At 36.0% G+C, this 20,800-nt stretch overlaps 4 protein-coding genes across 4 annotated transcripts; all 4 read left to right on the forward strand.

The window, feature by feature from the left end:
- The first annotated feature begins 1,232 nt into the window (after positions 1-1,232).
- On the forward strand, positions 1,233-9,897 carry armc3 (armadillo repeat containing 3). The gene is made up of 18 exons (XM_058765350.1): positions 1,233-1,279; positions 1,407-1,478; positions 1,594-1,711; positions 1,850-1,975; positions 2,069-2,137; positions 2,928-3,103; positions 3,351-3,545; positions 3,725-3,908; positions 4,969-5,121; positions 5,255-5,363; positions 5,457-5,706; positions 5,894-6,030; positions 6,846-7,014; positions 7,122-7,222; positions 8,639-8,737; positions 8,818-9,012; positions 9,094-9,256; positions 9,509-9,897. The coding sequence occupies exons 2-18, from the start codon at positions 1,431-1,433 to the stop codon at positions 9,707-9,709; spliced, it is 2,493 nt and encodes an 830-aa protein (XP_058621333.1). The 5' UTR covers positions 1,233-1,279; positions 1,407-1,430; the 3' UTR covers positions 9,710-9,897.
- A 128-nt stretch (positions 9,898-10,025) lies between these two features.
- On the forward strand, positions 10,026-12,658 carry msrb2 (methionine sulfoxide reductase B2). Its single transcript, XM_058765354.1, has 5 exons — positions 10,026-10,428; positions 11,159-11,256; positions 11,395-11,471; positions 11,710-11,857; positions 11,985-12,658. Exons 1-5 carry the CDS (start codon positions 10,302-10,304, stop codon positions 12,087-12,089), a joined length of 555 nt encoding a protein of 184 aa, XP_058621337.1. The 5' UTR covers positions 10,026-10,301; the 3' UTR covers positions 12,090-12,658.
- A 56-nt stretch (positions 12,659-12,714) lies between these two features.
- c8g (complement component 8, gamma polypeptide) lies at positions 12,715-17,886 on the forward strand. Its single transcript, XM_058765353.1, has 7 exons — positions 12,715-13,015; positions 13,247-13,383; positions 14,539-14,612; positions 16,731-16,838; positions 16,950-17,051; positions 17,130-17,159; positions 17,793-17,886. The coding sequence occupies exons 1-7, from the start codon at positions 12,845-12,847 to the stop codon at positions 17,801-17,803; spliced, it is 633 nt and encodes a 210-aa protein (XP_058621336.1). The 5' UTR covers positions 12,715-12,844; the 3' UTR covers positions 17,804-17,886.
- Positions 17,887-18,937: 1,051 nt separating this feature from the next.
- On the forward strand, positions 18,938-20,573 carry LOC131533472 (lipocalin-like). The gene is made up of 6 exons (XM_058765808.1): positions 18,938-19,110; positions 19,545-19,684; positions 19,771-19,850; positions 19,938-20,051; positions 20,136-20,237; positions 20,319-20,573. The coding sequence occupies exons 1-6, from the start codon at positions 19,018-19,020 to the stop codon at positions 20,336-20,338; spliced, it is 549 nt and encodes a 182-aa protein (XP_058621791.1). The 5' UTR covers positions 18,938-19,017; the 3' UTR covers positions 20,339-20,573.
- The last annotated feature ends 227 nt before the right edge of the window (positions 20,574-20,800 follow it).

The raw sequence follows: 20,800 nt of genomic DNA on the forward strand, positions 1-20,800 counted from the left end.
ACGCGCGAGCGCACACACGCACACAAACGCGCGCACACGCGCACGCTTTGATTTATAACTCAAATATTTATTTTCACTGAGGTCAACCTAGATTCAGAGGGGAAAAGAATAAATGGCTAGAAAAGCCGAACACAAACAAAATTTGATTTGGCACAAAGGTAAAAGCACTATAGATAGATAGATAGATAGATAGATAGATAGATAGATAGATAGATAGATAGATAGAGGTGCATTTTAATTGTACTTGAGGAATGGCTTAATTCACCAAAGTCCATGGTGCCTCTGGATGTATTGTATAGTCTTATGGTAGTCTATAAATGACTTTGTATGGCGCTCCCTGTTACACCCAGGCTGTATCAGCCTACTGCTGAACATGCTCCTCATTCCAGCAAGCAAACACGGAGTGGGTGGGTTCCACTCTCCATGAGTCTGGACATGATTCTCATCTAAAGCTCCAGGTCTGATCCAATGACAGTTCATGTCATCTTAGATGGAGGAAATTCAAGATGATACTGACACATTTTTTCCCTCCAACTTTGTCAACAACAGTATGTGCAACACTAATGACATGTTCTGATAGCTTAATTTATTAAATAAAATTGTATTAAAATATAATTAAATTATGATATAAATATCAATTTATTTAATGAATAGTGCTTTCGGAAGATAATTTCCAAAATAAATAAATCCAAAACTTTTAGAACAACAAATAAGACATTGATTTGACTGATCGTCGCATAGCCTAATTCAAGTTTCAGTGGATATTTCATGTTTTATGGCTACTGCTGTTTGTGTTACTAGTTAGATACTGGAAAAGCTTCTGGATTACACTTTATTTTAAGGTGTCCTTGTTACAGTGTAATTATACTGAGTAATACTAATTAACTACATGTACTTACTATATGGTTAGGGTTAGGATTAGGGTTTGTTTTAGGGTTACTTAATTTATAATTTATTGTTATTATAATAGTAAGTACATGTAACGTGTAACAAGGACACCTTAAAATAAAGTGTTACCAGCTTCTGTAATTTCAGAATTTCCCAATTCTGATGATAATTTATTGAATTATTTTGTGTATAATTAAAAAAAAAAAAACATTACCTCAGAGCCACCTAACGGTTCATGACCGACATATTTTAAACAAATAAATAAATAAATGACTAAATGTGTTTGGGAGTGATTCTTGCCCCATCTACAGGTGAAATGGTACGTTACATCTGTCTCCTAGCAACAGCAGCAAACTAAACAGAAACCCAAACACAGCTCTCAGCGTTGCTGGTATTTTTATGTTTTGTAGAAGTTGCTTATTATTATGTTTTGTAGAAATCGTTTATTAAGATATTAATTATTTATCTTGTTGAAAGGGGTTCTGTATTAGTTTTTTAAATATTGTTCTTTTATGTAGGCCCGTGAAGTATTTGATCTCAAGATGGGGAAAAAAGTCAAAAAAGAGACAGAGCCATTCTCGAAAGATGTGGTGAGAACATTTTTCTCCACTCGAATGATTTTGCAGGGCTTTCCTGAAATATTTCACGACCTTTTAATAACTTTAACTAATAGCTTTTAATTAATAACACGTCTTATTCTTTCAGTTCGACCCTTTACCTATCGAGAGCAAAACAGCGGCGACAGCGGTTCTTATGCTCAGCTCTCCTGAAGAAGAGGTGCTGGCAAAAGCTTGTGAGGCCATCCACAAATTCGCAGAAAAAGGTAACAGTGTCATCTAATCTTACACTCATCATCTTAAGGTCACTGAGAATTTTGCAGAGGTAAGTGCTCACTATATTCCCAAGTGTGGCTCTCCTTTATCGATCCCTGTGTGTTTTGCTGTTGTGTTGATATTTTTAGGTGATGAGAATAAGACTTCTTTGATGTGCTTGGGAGCGATTGAACCTCTTTCTCGTCTCATATCTCACGAGGACAAGACTGTGCGCAGGAATGCTGTCATGGCTCTGGGCGTCATGGCTTCTAACAGTATGTAGGGTAACGTTACAAAAATAGGCACTGCTAGTAAATCAAAGGATGCTTGGCAACATAGTTTTCATTCTAGCTGTCATATTTAAACAGATGAAGTTAAAAAGTGTTTGAAGCAGCTGGATGTAATACCTGCAGTCATCAGCAAACTATCACCTGAGGGTAATGGCACATTTTATCATTTCATTTTAAATTTTAGTACACATCCACACCCACACACATTGACAGATAGAGAGAGAGAGAGAGAGAGAAATGTTTTGTAACAATAAGTCAACAAGACACATCCTTGCTGAATTTAAAAAAGAAAAAAGTTCTGACAACAAATAAAAGTAGTGTATATTGTTACAAAAAGATTTGTATTTTGAATAAATGTTGTTCTTTTAAAAAAAAAATCATCATCAAAGAATCCCCCAAAAATATAAAAGGTTCCAAAAAAAAAAAATTAAGCAGCACAGCTCTTTACAGCATTGATAAAAAAAAAATCATGTGACACTAAAGACTGCAGTAATAGCTTTGCCACCATGGGAATAAAGTATATTTTAAAGTACATTAAACACAAAACTGTTTTTTTATTATTGTAATAATTCACAATATTACTGCTCTCACTGTATTTTTGATCAAATAAAGGCAGCCTTGATGAGCATTAAAAAACATTAAAAATCTTACTGAGCACCCCCCCCCCCCCACAAACATACACACACACACACACACACACACATATACATATATATATATATATATATATATATATATATATACACACACACACACACACACATACATCTATATACTGTATATATATATATATATATATATATATATACACATAACAAATTTAATTATGACATATATACATTATAATTTTTATTATTACATATGTAATTATTAATAATTTTTTTGTTTCTTTTTATTTATTTTGCATAAACCTTACCTGCCACTTTCTTTTCCTCAGAGAATGTTGTGGTCCACGAGTTTGCCACTTTGTGTTTGACATCATTGTCAGTGGACTTTTGCTACAAGGTCCAGATTTTTGAGCACAAAGGACTTGAACCTCTTATTCAGCTCTTGTCCAGCCCGGATCCTGATGTGAAGAAAAATTCAGTGGAGTGCATCTTTAATCTTGTACAAGTAAGACAACAGATGTCCGAGTCAGACAGAAGATCTGTTGTGAATTAGACTAAAAGGCATCGGTCAGGGTGGTATTTTACAGCACTAACAAAACACAATTGTCAGACGAAAATTGAATTTGAAATGATTAGTATTTTGAACGATGCCATAGATATTCGATCAGCGTTAAAAGCATAGCTCTTTGAATTGCAGAAGGATGCAGTTAAAATCAATTATTTGTGCTCTTTTCTTCTTTGTGCACACTCAGGATTTTCAGAATCGAGCGGCCGTGCAGCAACTAAATGGACTCCCCCCGCTTCTGGAACTGCTACGCTCAGAGTTCCCAGTTATTCAGCAACTAGCACTGCGCACCATAGAGAACATCACCACTGACGGCGAAACCCGCGTGGCCTTTAGGAATGTACAGGGCTTTGACAGAATCCTGGAGATCCTCGGGACCAAAGTAGACTAATTATTCTCATCTGAATTATTCATGAGCACTTTTTTGAAACTGCTCCCTAGTCACTTTCATTATGAGCAATCAAACTTTCCATATGCAAGTTGAGAACAATTCAAGCAATTCAATGAAAAGCAAGCAACACATGATTGAGCAGTAATGGCAGCTGTGTCTCCTCCCTACAGGAGTTTAGTGACCTGCACGAGGGGGCTCTCAGGGTTATCTCGAACTGTCTGGAAGACAGCGAGTCCATGCAGCTTATTCAGACGATGGGCGGTCTGGAACAGCTACTGCAGTTTGTTGGCACATCCACACTGCCTGAAGCGCAGGCTAATGCAGTTAAAGCCATAGCCAGGATGGCACAGAGCAGTACGGAAAAAAAGCCTCAGTTCTCTGTTCTTTTTTGACAAATGAGATTGTACTCTATACGACAAATTCTGTCATCATTTACTCACCCTCATATTACTTTGATTGTAGAACATAGAAGAAGATATTATGTGTGTTCTACTAGTCAGACAAGTTTGGAACAACATGTTGGTTAGTAAATGTTGACAGAATTTTTATTTTTGGCCAAATTGCATATTTGTACTTTAGTGAGAGCGCATTAGTACTTTAAGGGTGGCCGTTAGCATAAATGTGCATATTAATACCTTAGGAGGACATATTAGCACATATTAGTACATGTTTGTACTGTAAAGTTGCATGTTAGTTCTTAAGAGGACATACTACTAAGATACATATTAGCACCTTAAGAGGATATATTAGTATTTTGAGGATATATTAGTATTTTAAGGGTGCATTACCATGCATATTTTGTAGTTTGAGGTAGCATATTAGTACCTTAAGAGGACATATTACTACTTTAAAAGTACATATTTGTATTTAACAGGTACATATGAGTACTTTAAGGTAGCGTATTAGTAGTTAAAGAGGACAAATTACTACTTTAAAGGGGGCATGTTTGTATTTTAAGGTTGCTTATTAATACGTTTAGAGGACATATTAATACTTTAATGGTGTATATTTGTTTTACAGGTACATATTAATACTTTAAGCGTGTATATTAGTACCTTAAGAGGACATATTAGTACTCCAAGGTTGTATTTACAGGGACATTTTAGTAGCTTTATAGGACATATTACTACCTGAAGGGTACATGCTGTATTTGTATTTACAGGTACACATTAGTATTTTAAGGATGCATATCAGAACCTTAAGGGGGACAAATTGGTGTTTAGAGGGTACATATAGGTGTAGCTTTGAGGTGTACTTCCCCAGTGACATGCAAAAGGTACAATTTTTGCACATTTTGTCTAATAGTGTCTACTGGTAGAAACTGATATAAAGCAAAAGATAGAACAGGGTTTTCTTTCACAGTACAATTGTATAACAATCCAAATTGTATATTGTGTTTTTTCTCTCCATAAAGGTGAGAACAGAACATTTCTTCATGAACGGAATGTAGAAAAGACCCTCACTGACCTTCTCATGCAGGAGAATGAAAGCGTACGCACTGCTGCATGCCAGGCTGTGGCAACAGTGAGCAAACACCTTCCCAGCAGAGATATGTTCAGAAGTCTGGGTAATCTCACTGACATCAAGCAGCCGGGCCTGTTTTTATTTCCCTTTTTAATTCAATCTGACTTTAGTTTTGTCAAAACGATCACTCTTGTCCTTTTGTGTCATTGAAACGTGGATGTGTCTGTGCATTTCAGATGCGATTAAGCCCATCGTGCAGCTATTGAACAGTGAAGGAAGTGAGTTGAGAATGGCTGCAGCAGAGGCTCTGACCAGCTTGACCAACAGCAACAATCTCAATGCTTAGTGAGTCATAATTTCGAAATGCATCAAGATTATATAGTCAATACAGTATTGCACAGCTCTATAGTAATGCACCTTTCTTTATCCATTTTTCAGTGCTATACATGATGCAGAGGGTGACAAGCTCTTGGTGCGACAGCTGCAAGACAGCTGCACGGGAGCAGCTGTGTATGCGGCATCAGTCTTGACAAACATGGCATCGCAGGAGGAGCTGCGCAAAAGCATTCTGGCCCATGAAGCCATGCCAGCATTGGTGGAGTTGCTACACTCCACTGACAATAACATACTCATCAGTGCAACGCAGGCTGTGGCTTCACTGGCTTGTGATGCAGAGGCCAGGATGGAGGTAACAGTGCACTACACAAAAGAGTCAATTTCAAAGGTCTATACAATCGCCACAGAGTGTAGGATAAACAAACTTTTTTTCTGGATCAGTGGGTGTGAAGGACATAAATGGATATTTTTGTACATTATATGATGTGCAGTTTCTGGTAATATATTTTTTTGTTTGTTTGTTTTGTTTTTACATGCAGCTGAGAAATGTTGGAGGCCTGTCACCTTTAGTTCAACTGCTCAAATCTATCAATGCTGAAGTTCGGAGAAATGCTTCCTGGGCAATTAGTGTGTGTGCAAACGATGAAATAACAGCCCTAGAATTGTGTAATGCCGGGTAAGCATGTTTTATGCTTTAATACACGAAATTTCCCACACTAAAATTCACATAGCTAAGTCTATATATGAACATAATATAGATTCCATTCCTCAAACTGATGCTGTGAGCCTTGGATTTAGGGAAAATAAATAAATAACTAAAAATGAATAAATAAATAATTGACTTGCAAGGATTTTTACTAGGCTTGAGATGTTTGCAACATTTGTAGAATTAACTGTTAAAGTAAAAACCAATAGATGGCAGTAAATCCCAAGTATCAGATTTCTAGATGAGAATGAAGCCTATTTTAGGATTTTACATTTGTGATTATTTTCTATGACAATTATACATGTTTTCCTGCAAACTTTTCATACCTGTACTGCAAATGGACATTTTATATAAATCACATTATTCTCAGTAGCGTTTCATTATATTCTAAACACAGTATTTTTGCATTTAATTAAATTTAAATACATTTAAATATTTTTTTAATAAATCAGAGTCAGAACAACAAACACTATACAATAATAATGTATATAATATGTATGTCTATGTATTTAATAATATGTGTTTTTTCCACTATATTATATCAGAATTAGGCGATGAACTATTCTATTTTTTTATAAAAAATAATGTCACAAAGCAATACTACTACTAATGAAATCCTAATGGTGCTACAATAGGGCTTTTTAAAAATGTATTTCTTTTGATTTGGGGGTGAAATAAGACCAGGACATGTTCCTGAGAGATTCACTCTTTCAGATGTTTTGGCTGGTTAAGGGTCTCTTCATTGATTGTTCAGTCAATTAGATTTGTTGTCATCAATCTTACAGAGCTCTGGAGATACTCCAGGAAATCAAGCTGTCACCAAACCGTAACAACAAATTTAGTGAGCTGGCACTACAGAAGCTTCTGGACAGTAATCTATCATTGAAGTATAGTCTGACAGGACACCTGTCAGCCAGCGATATAACTACAGATGGCTTCTACGACCATGGACAGGTCCAAATGTGAATGTTTTTCAAGAGCCAAAATAAATCCTCAGTCATAGAGGTTGCACACATCAGTCAATCTCTCTTTTCTCTTGCTTTCTCTTCTTCCTTCTGCAGATAAGAATGGGTTATCAGGTTTCTACCTTGGAGGAAGTATCAAAACAAGTTGTCAACAAACAGCGAGCCACTATAGCAGTGAATGGGAAACCCCCGGATCAGTATGTTAAGGCCAAGGGTCATGCCTTGGCAATCCAAACCTGCTGTTTCAAATTACTGTCACATGAATCTTGCTCAAACATTGTATCAAACAGCTCCACAAATAATAATTTCCTCACTGATTTAGTGCATTCATAGTCATTTTAGGGGCACATTTAATCAAATTTACGCTAAACGCTTTTTTCACTAGTATTTAGATCTCTTTTCACATCAGAGAGAAAACAAGCTCTTTGTGGAGAATAAAGACTTTCAGAGCCCGCCCTCTTCCACACCATTAGTTCTACAGCAGCACACTTGAATATTAAATACCTCTGTTGCACAACAGATAGATGTAGATAGATGAATTTCCCCAGGGGAAATTCTTTTGCATGCATTGACTTGGGAATCTGGCCCAGAGATCCCACAGGAGAAATGGGAATTCTGCCACTGAGGCCCAAGCAACACAATTTATGCTCAGTTCAAGTTAATTACATTTGAAGATTCTAAATTCCAAACAGAACATTACTTGACCGCTTTAAGTGTTTGTTTTTGTTCTGATGCACTAAACTTGGGGTTTGTGGATTTGGTTCTACCATCCAAATTTGTCAAATGCCAAGTGAGCACAAAGGTCATTTGATCCACAGCTCTTGGAAATGTTTTGAAGTAATTTGATGGTTTTGCATGGTGAATGTTAAAGGCATAGTCCACCCAAAAATGAAAATTTGATGAAATTGTACACACCCTCAGGTTATCCAATATGTAGATGAGGTGTTTTCATTTTTGGGTGGAACATATTTGGAGAAATATAGCATTATATGACTTGCTCATCAATGGATCCTCTGCAGTGAATGGGTGCCGTCAGAATGAGAATCCAAACATCTAATAAAAAATAATCCACAGGAATCCACCAGTTGATGCCTTGTGAAAACTGTATTTGTAAGAGCCTTTAAGGCATTTTAAGTTTAAACCATCGCATCTGGCTAAAATATCAATCCATAATAATGCTTCTTCCAGTAAAAAGTCCTCTCACATCAAAATCCACCAACATACTTGTTTGGAACTGTTTTGCACTGTTTTCACTTGTGAACAGTGCTTGATCTGTGCATATTTCTTTCATGATTCAGATGCAACTTTAGCCTTAAAAATATTTTAATGAATTGGTTTATTACAAACACGCAGTTTGTGGATTAAGTTAATTATTTGTGGATTATTGGGATTTGGACTGTTTGGACTCTTACGGTAAACATTCACTGCAGTGGATCCATTGGTGAGCAAGTGATGTAATGCAAAATTTCTCCAAATATGATCTGATGAATAAACACACTCGTCTACATCTTGGATGGCCTGAGGGTGAGTAAATTTTCAGCAAATTTTCATTATTGGATGAACTGTTCATTTAAGCTTAAGAAAATACTCATTCTCTCCTCCTCTTCTATCAGATTTATTACCAAGGAACCAGATGATCCTAAGCAAGATAGTCCAACAGAAACTACTGCCTCATCTGTTTTGAGCAGCAAAAGGAGCAGCAAAACACCAAGGTGTGTGTGCGTGAGTTGTTTTTACCTATAGACAGGTTTTCTGTAAACCATCTTTCTCACTCTCATCTCTCTTTCTAAAGTAAAATGAAGGGAAAGGGTAACAAAGAGGATGAGAAAAGGAAGGATGAGGATGAGTATAAGCCACAGCCAGAGATGGTGGTGGATGAAGCATGGGGCTTGCCGTATGACGCTGCATTTCATAATCTTGTCAAAGAGGCAGTCGAATCCATCTCGCCACTTCAGGATGTGGTCAAAATGTATACGGCTTTGGCCATGTGAGTTTTTTTTCTCATTGTCATCCCATATTCAACATCCACATGGCTCAAATGTGACAAGTGATGTGATTTTTTTCACAGGTTAGTGTGTGATGCAATGGGTGGCCAGGTTGAGCCAGAGAAGCTACATGACTTTCTGTGGGAACTGCACATAAGCGAGCTGAAATTTGAAGCCTGTTCCAACATCGTTCTCATTGGAAAAATAAAAAAAGGCACCTACTTTCATAGAGCATTGCTTTACAAGGTAATTTATGCATCCTAATGTGCTCCAGAGATCCTGTGCTATTGGCAGAACCCTCTCTCTTCTTGACTGTCTAAAAATGGTCTGACAGTGCAACCAAGGATGTAACCACATATTAAGCAATAAGAATCACATATTGAAAAGACAAAATCAACCACTAATGTGAATATTTGGTGAGAAGTGTGGTTATGGTTTCAGTTGCAACAGATATTTCTGCCCAATTGTGTGTAACAGAATAATTGCTATCCATTTTAGGTTCTTGCCGACCGAATTGGGCTGAGCTGCAGTCTCATAAGAGGAGAATACAACCGTGCCTGGAACGAAATCTTCATTACTAGTCCAAAGAAAACTTATGGTTATTCTCAGCCTGAATGTTATATCATAGATCTCATGCATCAACCTGGAAACCTCATGAAAAGCAACTCACCAGCAGCTCTAGCATATCACACCATTTAATAGCAATATTATGTTAGTATTGTGTTTACACACACACATATATAGTTCAGATTTATTTAATATAAGAATTGTTTTTTTTTTTTGGTGTCGGGGTCAGCTGGTTAATGCATCATTTTATATTTTATTTCTTATAGCCTACTCTGTCAAAGTGAAATGAATTTAATTCTAATAAAGTATTATCAAAATTATGTGAATTCTGGTCAAATCTTAGTTACACTGCATTGTCTCTGACTGTAATAACCGGTTGAAGAAGGCGGAACGCGTTTCTCTCCCATATCAAGGTCAAAGTCTGAGATGAAATATGATAAGTGGAAAACATTCCGATAAGATAAAAAACAAGGAACCCAAAAATCACAATTTTATAAACTTCGACGTGCATGATGCGGTTAGTCCATTGACAAGAGGTGCAAAGTTTGATCAGTTTCAGTCAGTCGACCGTGACCCATAAAGTCTGAATTGTGACCGGTTTCCGCTGCTCGAGCTGTGAGGGGGGGAATGCAGACCACTGAGCTCAATTCAGCTTCTTTTCAGTCTTTTGGAGTAGCTTATGTGAACTAATAGTGGAGAAAGTCAGGCCACTGCATGAAATAATATGTCGAGAAAAATGTCGCGTTTTCTAATTCGCTTCTCCTCCATCGTTTCCAACGGAGCGACTGTCAAATCAATTTTGCCTCAGAAGAGGATACTTGTAGGGATTCGGCTGGTGTCTACATCGACGGGTATGGATTTTTTAAATCCTCGATCTATATTGTGTTTACAAATGAAGTACCTCAGGATATTCTTTCTATTGTAATTATTTTGTGCAATTCAATTTCGTTATCTAGTAAGTCGGTGCAAAGTGCAGTTATTCTAGTCATGTAGCTCAGAACATGCATGCGTGACCTGATTACTCAAACACGGTGTTGGCTTTTGAGAAAGGCCTGCAAAAGTTTCTGAGATGCATGTTCAATTAAATAAGTAAAATAATTAATAATAATAATAATAATACTCTCAGCACTGACGCCGGAAATTACTCAAAATCAAAAAAGAAATGTACAATTTTAGATATAATAGTATGTTTGACCTTATTAGATAGTAGCCTATAACACCGATTTATTCGATTTTTTGACTAATACCACAAAACATCTCAAAATCTCATCAAATTCATGTTTGTGTTGATGTTTTCTCAACAGAAATGATTTCACTGCCTAGAGAGTGATGTCATTAAAGACCTAACTTTGTTATTTTGCAAAACAAATATGATAGAATGTAAAATTTCTACTAATTAAAACAATATTCTCAAGACATTTTTGTTTGAAACATTTTCATTAGAGAAAGGTTTTAAGGAAGAAACACTTGGATTTTTATTTGTAACAATTCTTTACAAATTGTGAGGTTAGTATATTATCCATTATTAAGACATATGTGTTGGAACAAAAAAATGTATTGCATTTATGGCTGTTTATACAGGTTTGCAGTCACTGACACGTTATGACCAGTCCACAGATTGGCAGAGGAAGCTGACTCCAGAACAGTATGTTGTTACAAGAGAAAAAGGCACAGAGGTGGTAAGTTAACAAAGCAATAATAATGTTTAAAGTAGCTCATTTGGTAACTCAAATAATATAGCTCACACAATTTTCTGGATACTTTAATATATCTTTGAGAAAAAATAAATAAATAAGTACACACTTTTTATTTTATAGCCATTCAGTGGTATCTACTTGAATCACAATGAGGTGGGCATGTACCACTGTGTTTGCTGTGACTCCCCTCTTTTTGGGTAAGAATTTTAAAAACCTAAATCAAAATACAATTAAAATTGTGTCTCTCAAAGACAAAGACATTCTCCTCAAAGACATGCTGACACTTTTACATTTTTACAGTTATGAAAAGCAACAAAAGAACAAAATGATTACAGTTAATATTAAAAATATAAAGTAAATATTAAAAATCTATTATTATAAATCATAAATTAAAACTTGCAATTATAAATACAATTTTGCCTTTGGCTCCAACAGCTCAGAAGCGAAATATGATTCAGGAACTGGTTGGCCGTCCTTCTATGAGGCTCACGGGACATGGGAAAAAGACGAGAGTCACGCCAACATTGTCCGTCGCCCTGACAACTCACTAGGTAGCACGGGAACAGAGGTTATCTGCAAACATGTGAGTGCAGGAAAATGATGTCAGCCGGTTCAATCACTGTGTTGGCTTTTTTGGAAACCCTTGTAAAAATTCCACTTTTCTTTGCAGGTTGCCAGATACCATTATAACATGTCATTTTATTTTATAGTGTGATGCCCATCTTGGACACGTCTTTGATGATGGTCCAGATCCGACTGGCCAGCGATTCTGCATCAACAGCGTTGCTCTAAACTTTAAGCCCAGAGAGAAATAATGTAGAGACATCCAGCAAAAAAAAAAAACTCTGCATTTACAGTTATTCCATGCAAATAAAGAAAACAAATAGCATTTGAATAACACATGTCCACTGTGGTATGCTAGGAGTTACAGTTGTTTATGGTGGAAAAAATAAAAGTTTGCATGCGTTTTAGGAAAAGTGCACTCTTAAAAATTAAGTTTTCAAAGGGTTTTTTAGCAGCAGTGGAGGTTTTGATTCCTTATAGAACCTTTCTATGAATAGTTCTTAAAAGAACAATTTTTTTTCTTAGTGTAAAGACCATTTTAAAATTCTAAAGAACTCTTTCCACTGTAAAGAACCTATTGGAAGGGAAGTTAAAGGATCTTATTGGAACCAGATGGCAATAAAAAAAAAAAAAAAAAAACGTTATTTTTAAGAGTGTGGTCGATTAAACGTCCCACAAGAAGGTGTTATTAAGTTCCTGTGTACTGTAATGTTGCATTATTATCTTGTATTTTTAAATGCATTGAAATCGGATAATGCACACACTAAAAAAAGATTGTAAATGACATATCAGGTTGTATTAAAGTGAACATTGTCAGAAATGTGTGTTTGTGTGTGTTTGTTGATGAGTTAATGATAAACCTGAGTAGAGGGTCATCATCCTAAACTGTATTTGGCAACACTGGACAGACGACCGGCTCTTATTAGCAAACTTCTAACAGAGCTGTTGGGGAAGACTGGGGTATAAAGCGTTTCAGTTAAGCAACAAGTTAAAAACAACCGATTTCATGATTCGCTTCTGGCTGAGTTTGTTCTTTGTGCTCGCGTGGCTCGGTTTCTGGGAGCTTGCCGAGGCACGAAGAGCACGCTTTAAACCAACACCACCGAAGCCAAAGAAATCCGAGGCAGAACAGGCTATTGAAAAACTAGCTCCAGGTCAGAACATCAACATTGATCAGGTATATTTCAACATCCTTCATGTCATAGCAATCAAGTTCATTCGTTTTGGCACACTGAATAAAAAAGGCGCATCATTTTATAGGCTATGAGTGAAATTGTAGGCCTATTATTCATGGGGTCTTTTGATAGGCCATTTATCTTGCCCAATGTTGTTTCAACAGATATATTTTTTCATAAATGCACGCGCACAGTTTATGGTTTTACACCGATTAAAAACCCATTGTCTCTAGATGAGTGGGAAGTGGTACCTTCTTACTGTAGCATCACGGTGTAAAAATCTTCTGGAGACCGGCTTCAAAGTGGAGAGCACGACTGCCACTTGGACTGTCACTGGTGACAAGGTGTCGGTGAGCACTGTGAGGAAACTGTGAGTACTGTTTAAGCCACAAGGGGGAGCATTTCACTCACTTGCCAACTGATCAGTTCACTTTATGATATAGTTCGATTTATCCAAATATTGGCCACATTACCTTAATTACTTTAGGTTATGAGAGGGCAGGAAGTCCCAAGTGAATAGGGTTAAAAAAAAAACAGATATCACCATACTTCCCAGGTTATTGATTACATTAAGAACTGCAAACACCTTTTTTTTTGCATTACAATTTTTCTGGTATGTTATGTTTACATATGCAAATGAGGTATTATCTGATTAAATATGCACCAAATTGCATACAATTCTAGAGCAAAAATCTGAACATTGGATAAAGCCAGGTTTAAAATTCTTGTTTCGTTTTACTGACTGAGTTTTTTTTACGGAGGGGATTTCGGATATCTCTTTTTATCGCTTTTTAAAAATGAAATTTTTGTCAACGTCCAGAAAAATCCCATATGTTCACAATTTTTTAGGAATTAAATGTTGTTTAAAATCAAACAAAATATACATACAACCCCTCTGTAAAAACCTTCAGATTAAAGATAAGAATAAAACTGTAATGTTTGGTGTAAGTGCTACTGAAGTGGAGATTGGCTCAGTTTAGGAGAAAAATAAGAAAATGGCCTTTAATGATATGTATTGTAATTGAAATCTATACAGACAAAACAGATAAAGTGCAATAAAAGAAACTATTTAAAGTGTAGTTTGGATGTATTCTTAATTCCACTATTCTGAAAAAAAAAAGAAAACACTTTATGAAAATCTACATGGAAAATTGAGGCATTACAAGTTCATCAGGCAATAAAATGCTTCTAATACTAATAAATCAAGCATTCCGAAACAATATTTTGAGAATTTCTTTGAAATATGATGATAGTATACCATATTGTGAGTGTTAGCCTACTAAATTGCACAGGTAGACCATGATTTCTTATGCAACTTTAAGAAAGTCCCCTTTGGCAACTTGTAAAGACTTTCATATAATTACAGCTGGTGTAAGCAAAAGCATTGGATGGTCAAGATGCAGCTTGCTTTGTCAAAATAATTATTTTACATGGACATTTTCCCTTTTATTTAAATCACTAAGAAATGTAAATTATATATATATATAATATTTTACTCATCCACTGTGCTTTTTCCCAATGTTAGCAATTTTGAATGCTGGGAAATCAAGCAGAATTACATGAGAACTACAAAGACCCCTGGCCAGCTGTTTCTCAAAGGTAGGTATCTGGTGCTGACTGAACTGCACTGACCACCAGACCAGGGTTCAAAGTCATTCATACCACTATCTAAACTGATGGCTTTTCTTTATTGTGAAATGCTCCCTGACCTGGACTGACAATTAGTATGCAATAGATGAAATAGATTTCATAATCTTCACAAGTCATTTTAAAGATTTAAAAAAAAAAAGTACTGACTCAAGTAATATTAATTATACCATGGCCTGTCTGAATACTCGGTACTGATTGGCTGGCAGGTATGCATTAAAACCGTTTAATGCACAAGTAGTTCCAAGTTAGTTTAATCACTGTTCTATATTAATGCACTGCTTTAATTGATGCACTCAAACCCAAACACATCACATGCACACACACACAGAAACTTGTTGTCAACGCTTAGATAGTAGATCGCTACATTATATTCCTGGTAAAATCGTGGTAAAATTGCACACACAACTGTCATCTCTTTCTCTGTCGATCGATTAATTTATTCAAATAACTGCTATAATTCAAAGTAATCAATAAATGTGCTCTTACCGCACTATTTCATCTCTGTGTCTGATTTGAAACGGACAGAATGCTAGCGCTAACAATTCATAGCTGTCGTAATTTTTACCCTTCTGGTAAAATATTGCACTCCAAACATCATTAACAGCTTTAATTTGTCAATGCTGGCAAATGACCATGGTATAAGTGGGATAATGCACTTACTTAACATACTATAGGGTTATGATTAGGGTTTGGTTTAATGTTAGATAATTATGCAAAAACTTTAATGCCAAGTTCTTTCATGAAACTCTAGAATGGCAGGCTTATGGGTCGTACTGATGATATTCACAGCATTAAACTACTTGGCACAAGCTGATTGGTTCATGTTGTATACGCAGCCAATGAGCTTACTGCTTTACATTTAAATGGCAGGTTAGCATTCACTAGAGCACTTCGCAGCATGCTTTCAGAGTTCCTCTGAAACCCTCCACCTTCCCCAGCTCCACCTGTATAGATCTGCTATGGGTTATTATATATGTGAAGATATAATGTGTGTAGGTCTTTTACTTGTGCTTCTGCAAAGTTCACTTAATTTATCAGGATTTAGTTTAAATTTTAGTCTAGCTCTGTGTTTAATCTGACTCCAATTTTAAGTGATCATTAAATTTAGACTGCATTTCTAATTAAAACTGATCACAAATATTGGTTATGTATAAATTTTGATATTTAATTCATCTGGACATCCCATGATTTCAACTATTCGTTCATTAGGGACCCAGTATCGCTTAGGGCCTCGCGTGGCCAGTGCGGGTCTCTCAATCACTGAGTTCTGAGTTTAGTCAGAGGATGCAGAGTCAACTAATACCTTTAAGTTGGTTGCCACTTGCTCACTCATACAAAAAGTATGTTTTCCAGAATAAATAAAATATAGCAATTTACTTATCAGGTAAAAATGTATCGTGCCAATTTTATAAATAAACAACGAGAATCCAATTAACTTCAGTTCCAATTCAGAGGGGAAAGGGAGAGAGGGGTCATAAATGAGCAAGGAGAGAGGTTTGGACAAGGTGTTGTCATTTGCTCTTTTTGGAGATCTTTTCTCCAGATTATTTTTATTGTTTTGTGAGAGTTCCTAGACTTTGATTTCATGGGGAGATCATTTCGGCTCTTACAGCCAAGACCAAATGCATTAACATTGTCATATCCATTACCATGCTAAAATCATCAGTGAGTTGTCATGATAGAACTGCTGTTACTAAAGCGCATGTAACATTCATTTGAAGGACACTAAAATAAAGTGTTTCTGTGGACAAAAACATTAGATCCAGCATGTATTTGAACAATTTAGACACACTTAGAGTATATATATATATATATGTCATTGCATTTACAACAATATATTTGCAAATGATGCTATAATGCTATAAATGATGCTATATAGATACAATTTTTGTTTTCATACCCATCAGGTTCACTCAGTAAGAGAGTTCCACTAAGTTTGACGACCAGAAATTGTCCAAATACCATGTTTTGTGTGTGTGTGTGTGTGTGTGTGTGTAATTTTATTGTTTATAATGTAAAACATATTTTTAAACATTGGCATTCAGTAATGTCAAATTCTTTATGCAGGTAAGAGACCTGCTGAGAATGTGGACATAATGGTGCTTGAGACAGACTACAGCTCCTACGCTACGTTGGTTTTTAAAAGAGCTGGGAAAATTACCATGAAACTGTATGGTAGGTGTTACAGTCTCTATTTTAAACTTCTCAAACCCATTCTTTAGTGTCACAATGGCACCACTGTAGAAAAGAGCACTGTTTTAATCAAAACTTTATTTCTTTTGAAAGGACGGTCCAGTGAAGTGCCTGATAATATAGTGGATAAATTTGAGGATCGTGCAAAGACATTTAATTTGGGATTGGACGTCATTTTCCAGTATCCTGACTATGGTGAGACAATGGACAAATTATAATAAAACAGCTGATAAACACTGTTTCTGTTTTTTTTAACTCGAGACTCTTTTCCAGGGTTCTGCGAGTCAACAGAAAAGGTCCTGGGTAAGAGCTAGTTACATTTGTTTGTTTTTACATCGGCTTATGTGTAATGTGTAATGAACTGGGATTTACAGAACGACATGTATATTAAGTAATTTAATAACTGTTACATTTTAAACATCGCACTGCTGATTCTAATGTCATATTGGCGCACGAGTCGTTATTTTGTAACGATTCAAATGAACCGATTCGCAGAGCCTATATAAATACTCGACAGTAATGGAAAACCCTGATACAACATAAAAAGTATTCGAATACAGAGTCATAAAAATGTTCAACTGATTATTTATTTCACTATGTGTAATAACACGTAAAATCCCGCGCGAGGAGTTCTGCGAACTGATTCATGTGAATCATTTAAACGAACCGATTCGCTAAAGATTCGCAAGTTGCTTGGTGTCAGGCAACATTACTGATTGGCTGAAATAATTTTTTTCATCCTACAAAAGGAGCCAATCCGAACAATTTGGACAATCTCCTGCTTGTGTTAGAATCACGTTTTCTGGTTTTAAGGCATGTGTTGCTAAACTTGCATAACTTAAATTAGGTTTTGTAACGCAAAGAAACTGTATAATTTTGTAATATCTCTATTTTTGCCTAACAAACTAACAACACTATAATTGCTTTGTCCACCAGATCTAACCTAAGACTGACGGGCCAGCATCTTGTGAGCACTGTGAGAAAGCATTGTGCTAAGAATTGCACCAATAAAGTTATTTTATAATTTTAAGGTTTTGTGTGTTTAAAATGACATTTTCTAGTTTGATCATGAACAATAGCATTCAGTATAAACCAATAGATATTGAAGAAAGCACATTCTCCTAATCTTTCATTTGTTTGGGTTAAATCTTTGCTAATAAGAATCGAAAAGTGGCAATATTCCTCAAGCAATTCTAGATGTGACTAAAATTATACTTATAAAACAAGGAAAAGGCATCTTGATGAAGTTAGTGTGGTTTGTGATGTAACTCTCAAAACAAGACTCTGCCTGCCCACCCTTTCAGAGTTACACAACTCAAGGGGTAAACATGTTATATATCCAACATTCCAAAAAACAAAACAATAAACCCCGTAATCATTTTCTTTTGGAAAAACATCTAACACAGAAATGAAAGCCTGCACAAGAGCTTGATTTGGATACAATGCATTTCGATATTTTGCATTACATTTTACTAAAAACACTTTGTTTTTGTTTTTGTCAAATGGACTTATCTTCAATCTACACTACCATTTAAAAGTTTGGGGTCAGTAAGAACTTTTATTCAGCAAGCATGTTTTAAACTGATCAAGAGTGACAGTAAATACATTTATAACGTTACAAAACATTTCTGTTTCAATGCTGTTGATAATAAAAAATGATTCTTGTGCAGCAAATCAGCATATTAGAATGATTTCTGAAGGATCATGTGACACTGAAGACTGGAGAAAATTCAGCTTCGCCATCACAAGAATAAATTACATTTGAAAGTATATTAAAATAGAGTTTAAACAGTTGTTTTGAATCATACTATTTCACATTATTACTGTATTTTGGTCAAATAAATGCAGCATGCATGAGCAATAAGACACATGTATTGCATAAAAGCCAAACAGGGACATCAGTATCATAAAAATCTTCAAAAATACCCTCAAACACCCACATATACCTGGAAAAATCCACACGTGCCTGTTGCAAGTTGTATAACGACTGTAATTATCATTCCTGCTGTGTCTTCGGAGGTGGGAGGGACTCAAGGAAGGAGGGTTTGGGGGGGGGGCTCAAATCTGAGGATAAAACAGGGGCTGCCTTTCGTCTCCTCTACACAGCCAACTTTGCCTTCTAAACTGCATACAGAGAGAGAGCCTACACTTCTACAGCACGATGACTGTCGTTTTGAAGATGCTGTGCGTTCTGCTCTGTGCAGTGTTCGCTTCTGCTGATGTCATGCCCATGACTGACTTCGACCTGGAAAAGGTAAAAACTAAAATATAGGCTACAGGCATTTACCTTGCAGTTTTACTGTAAAATACTAAAGCATCTGCGTGCTATCAGCAGTGTTGGGCAGTAACGCATTACTTAGTAACGCGTTACTTTAATTTGATTACTTTTTTAGTAACGGAGTAATTTAACGCGTTATAATTTCCAAAATAGTAACTATCAGTAAGTTTTAGGGATATTCTCAGGGTAGGTTATTTCTTCTTTAATTACATTAATGGTTGCATGAAGAACCTTCCATGAAATCTTTCCATTCTTCATAGTGTAAAAAGGTTCTTTAGATTATTAAAATGTTCTTAGCAGTAAGAAAAAAACGTTCTTTTAAGAAGTGAAGGCTCTTTAGGGAACCAAAAAAACATTTTGAAATCTTTATTTTTCAGAGCGTTGGTCTAAAATAGTTATATTCTTTGCAGATGGGAGGAAAGTGGTATCTCATTGGCTTTGCTACAAACGCAAAATGGTTTGTCAGTCACAAGGATGACATGAAGATGGGAACTGCCATGCTGGTGCCTACCATGGACGGAGACCTTGATCTCAGTTACACTAATCTGAAGTAAGCTCAAACTAGCTTTAGTATTCAAAGAGAAGAGTTTTGATAAATATTCTCATAATTACAAAAGAATAACATTTGTTCCTCAGGAGTGATGGTTCCTGCTGGAGAATGACACACCTCGCCAAGAAAACCGAGACTCCAGGACGTTTTGTTTTCTTCAGCCAGCGTAAGTCATCTTTCTTTTGCTTCAGCTAATGGTCAGATTGTTGTTCCTTTGGCCTAAACGTGTTCAATTTATTAATTTTTTCTTCAGGTTGGGGAAATGACAACGACATGCGTGTGGTTGATGCCAAATTTGATGAGTACGCTCTCGTTCACACCATCAAGACCAAGGGAGATGTTTCTGAGGTTCTCAACAAACTCTACAGTAAGAGCTCGATTTGTCCAAATGACACAATTTAGTAACGTTTTAATGAATAAACGCTAAACAGACATCGAATATCATTAACAGGTCGTACCTCAGAAATTTCTGATGACTTGAGGGAGAAGTTCAGGCAGTTCTCTCTAGACACCGGCATCCTTGGGGAAAACATTGCTATACTGCCATCAAATGGTACATTTTAAGGTTTAATCAATCCACAATGTTGCTTATATTGATGAAATTTTTGCTAACTTTATGCCTGCTGTTCTACAGGAGAATGCTCGGCTGCCTAAGCGTCTCGACCAAAAGACCAAAGAAAGACAAAGACAACTTCTGCTGGTCCGATCATTTCACCTAAAAACAGATGTGAATTTGCTGGCCTTCTGTCTGCTTGGTTTTCATCTTTTTTTTGTTATTTTGTATGGAAACATCAGTTTTTCTTTATGTTGTGCTCACAATGACAAACCAATTTGCAACTACAGAGCTGATCCAAATGATGCATTTTAATAAATTGAACTCAGTTTTTGATGTTTCTGTATTGAAGTGTGATTTCTCCCCCTCCCCTGTGAATGTATCAAACATGTTTCATGACTGATATGGGATTCCTGTAAACAAATTTTTATAAACAGTGCTTTTTCATTTTTGTCTCTGATGGTTTCGTTTACTGCTGTTAGATTAAAATTGGTTTACAAATGACAAACGTTGGTGTGATTTATACAGATTATCCATTTGCATTTCATAATCAAAAATATAAT

The sequence above is a fragment of the Onychostoma macrolepis genome, chromosome 24, assembly GCF_012432095.1.
Source record: "Onychostoma macrolepis isolate SWU-2019 chromosome 24, ASM1243209v1, whole genome shotgun sequence".
Lineage (NCBI taxonomy): Eukaryota > Metazoa > Chordata > Actinopteri > Cypriniformes > Cyprinidae > Onychostoma > Onychostoma macrolepis.

Bases quoted from the DNA above. Each gene is read 5' to 3' on its own strand.
- c8g (XM_058765353.1), top strand. From the start codon at position 12,845: ATGATTCGCTTCTGGCTGAGTTTGTTCTTTGTGCTCGCGTGGCTCGGT. The intron at 13,384-14,538 runs GTGAGTACTGTT...TCCCAATGTTAG, and splicing joins GTGAGCACTGTGAGGAAACT to CAATTTTGAATGCTGGGAAA. The intron at 14,613-16,730 runs GTAGGTATCTGG...TTCTTTATGCAG, and splicing joins TGGCCAGCTGTTTCTCAAAG to GTAAGAGACCTGCTGAGAAT.
- msrb2 (XM_058765354.1), top strand. From the start codon at position 10,302: ATGTCGAGAAAAATGTCGCGTTTTCTAATTCGCTTCTCCTCCATCGTT. The intron at 11,257-11,394 runs GTAAGTTAACAA...TTTATTTTATAG, and splicing joins GAGAAAAAGGCACAGAGGTG to CCATTCAGTGGTATCTACTT. The intron at 11,858-11,984 runs GTGAGTGCAGGA...TTTATTTTATAG, and splicing joins CAGAGGTTATCTGCAAACAT to TGTGATGCCCATCTTGGACA.
- armc3 (XM_058765350.1), top strand. From the start codon at position 1,431: ATGGGGAAAAAAGTCAAAAAAGAGACAGAGCCATTCTCGAAAGATGTG. The intron at 5,707-5,893 runs GTAACAGTGCAC...TTTTACATGCAG, and splicing joins ATGCAGAGGCCAGGATGGAG to CTGAGAAATGTTGGAGGCCT. The intron at 6,031-6,845 runs GTAAGCATGTTT...TCAATCTTACAG, and splicing joins CTAGAATTGTGTAATGCCGG to AGCTCTGGAGATACTCCAGG.
- LOC131533472 (XM_058765808.1), top strand. From the start codon at position 19,018: ATGACTGTCGTTTTGAAGATGCTGTGCGTTCTGCTCTGTGCAGTGTTC. The intron at 19,685-19,770 runs GTAAGCTCAAAC...TTTGTTCCTCAG, and splicing joins CTCAGTTACACTAATCTGAA to GAGTGATGGTTCCTGCTGGA. The intron at 20,052-20,135 runs GTAAGAGCTCGA...TATCATTAACAG, and splicing joins GGTTCTCAACAAACTCTACA to GTCGTACCTCAGAAATTTCT.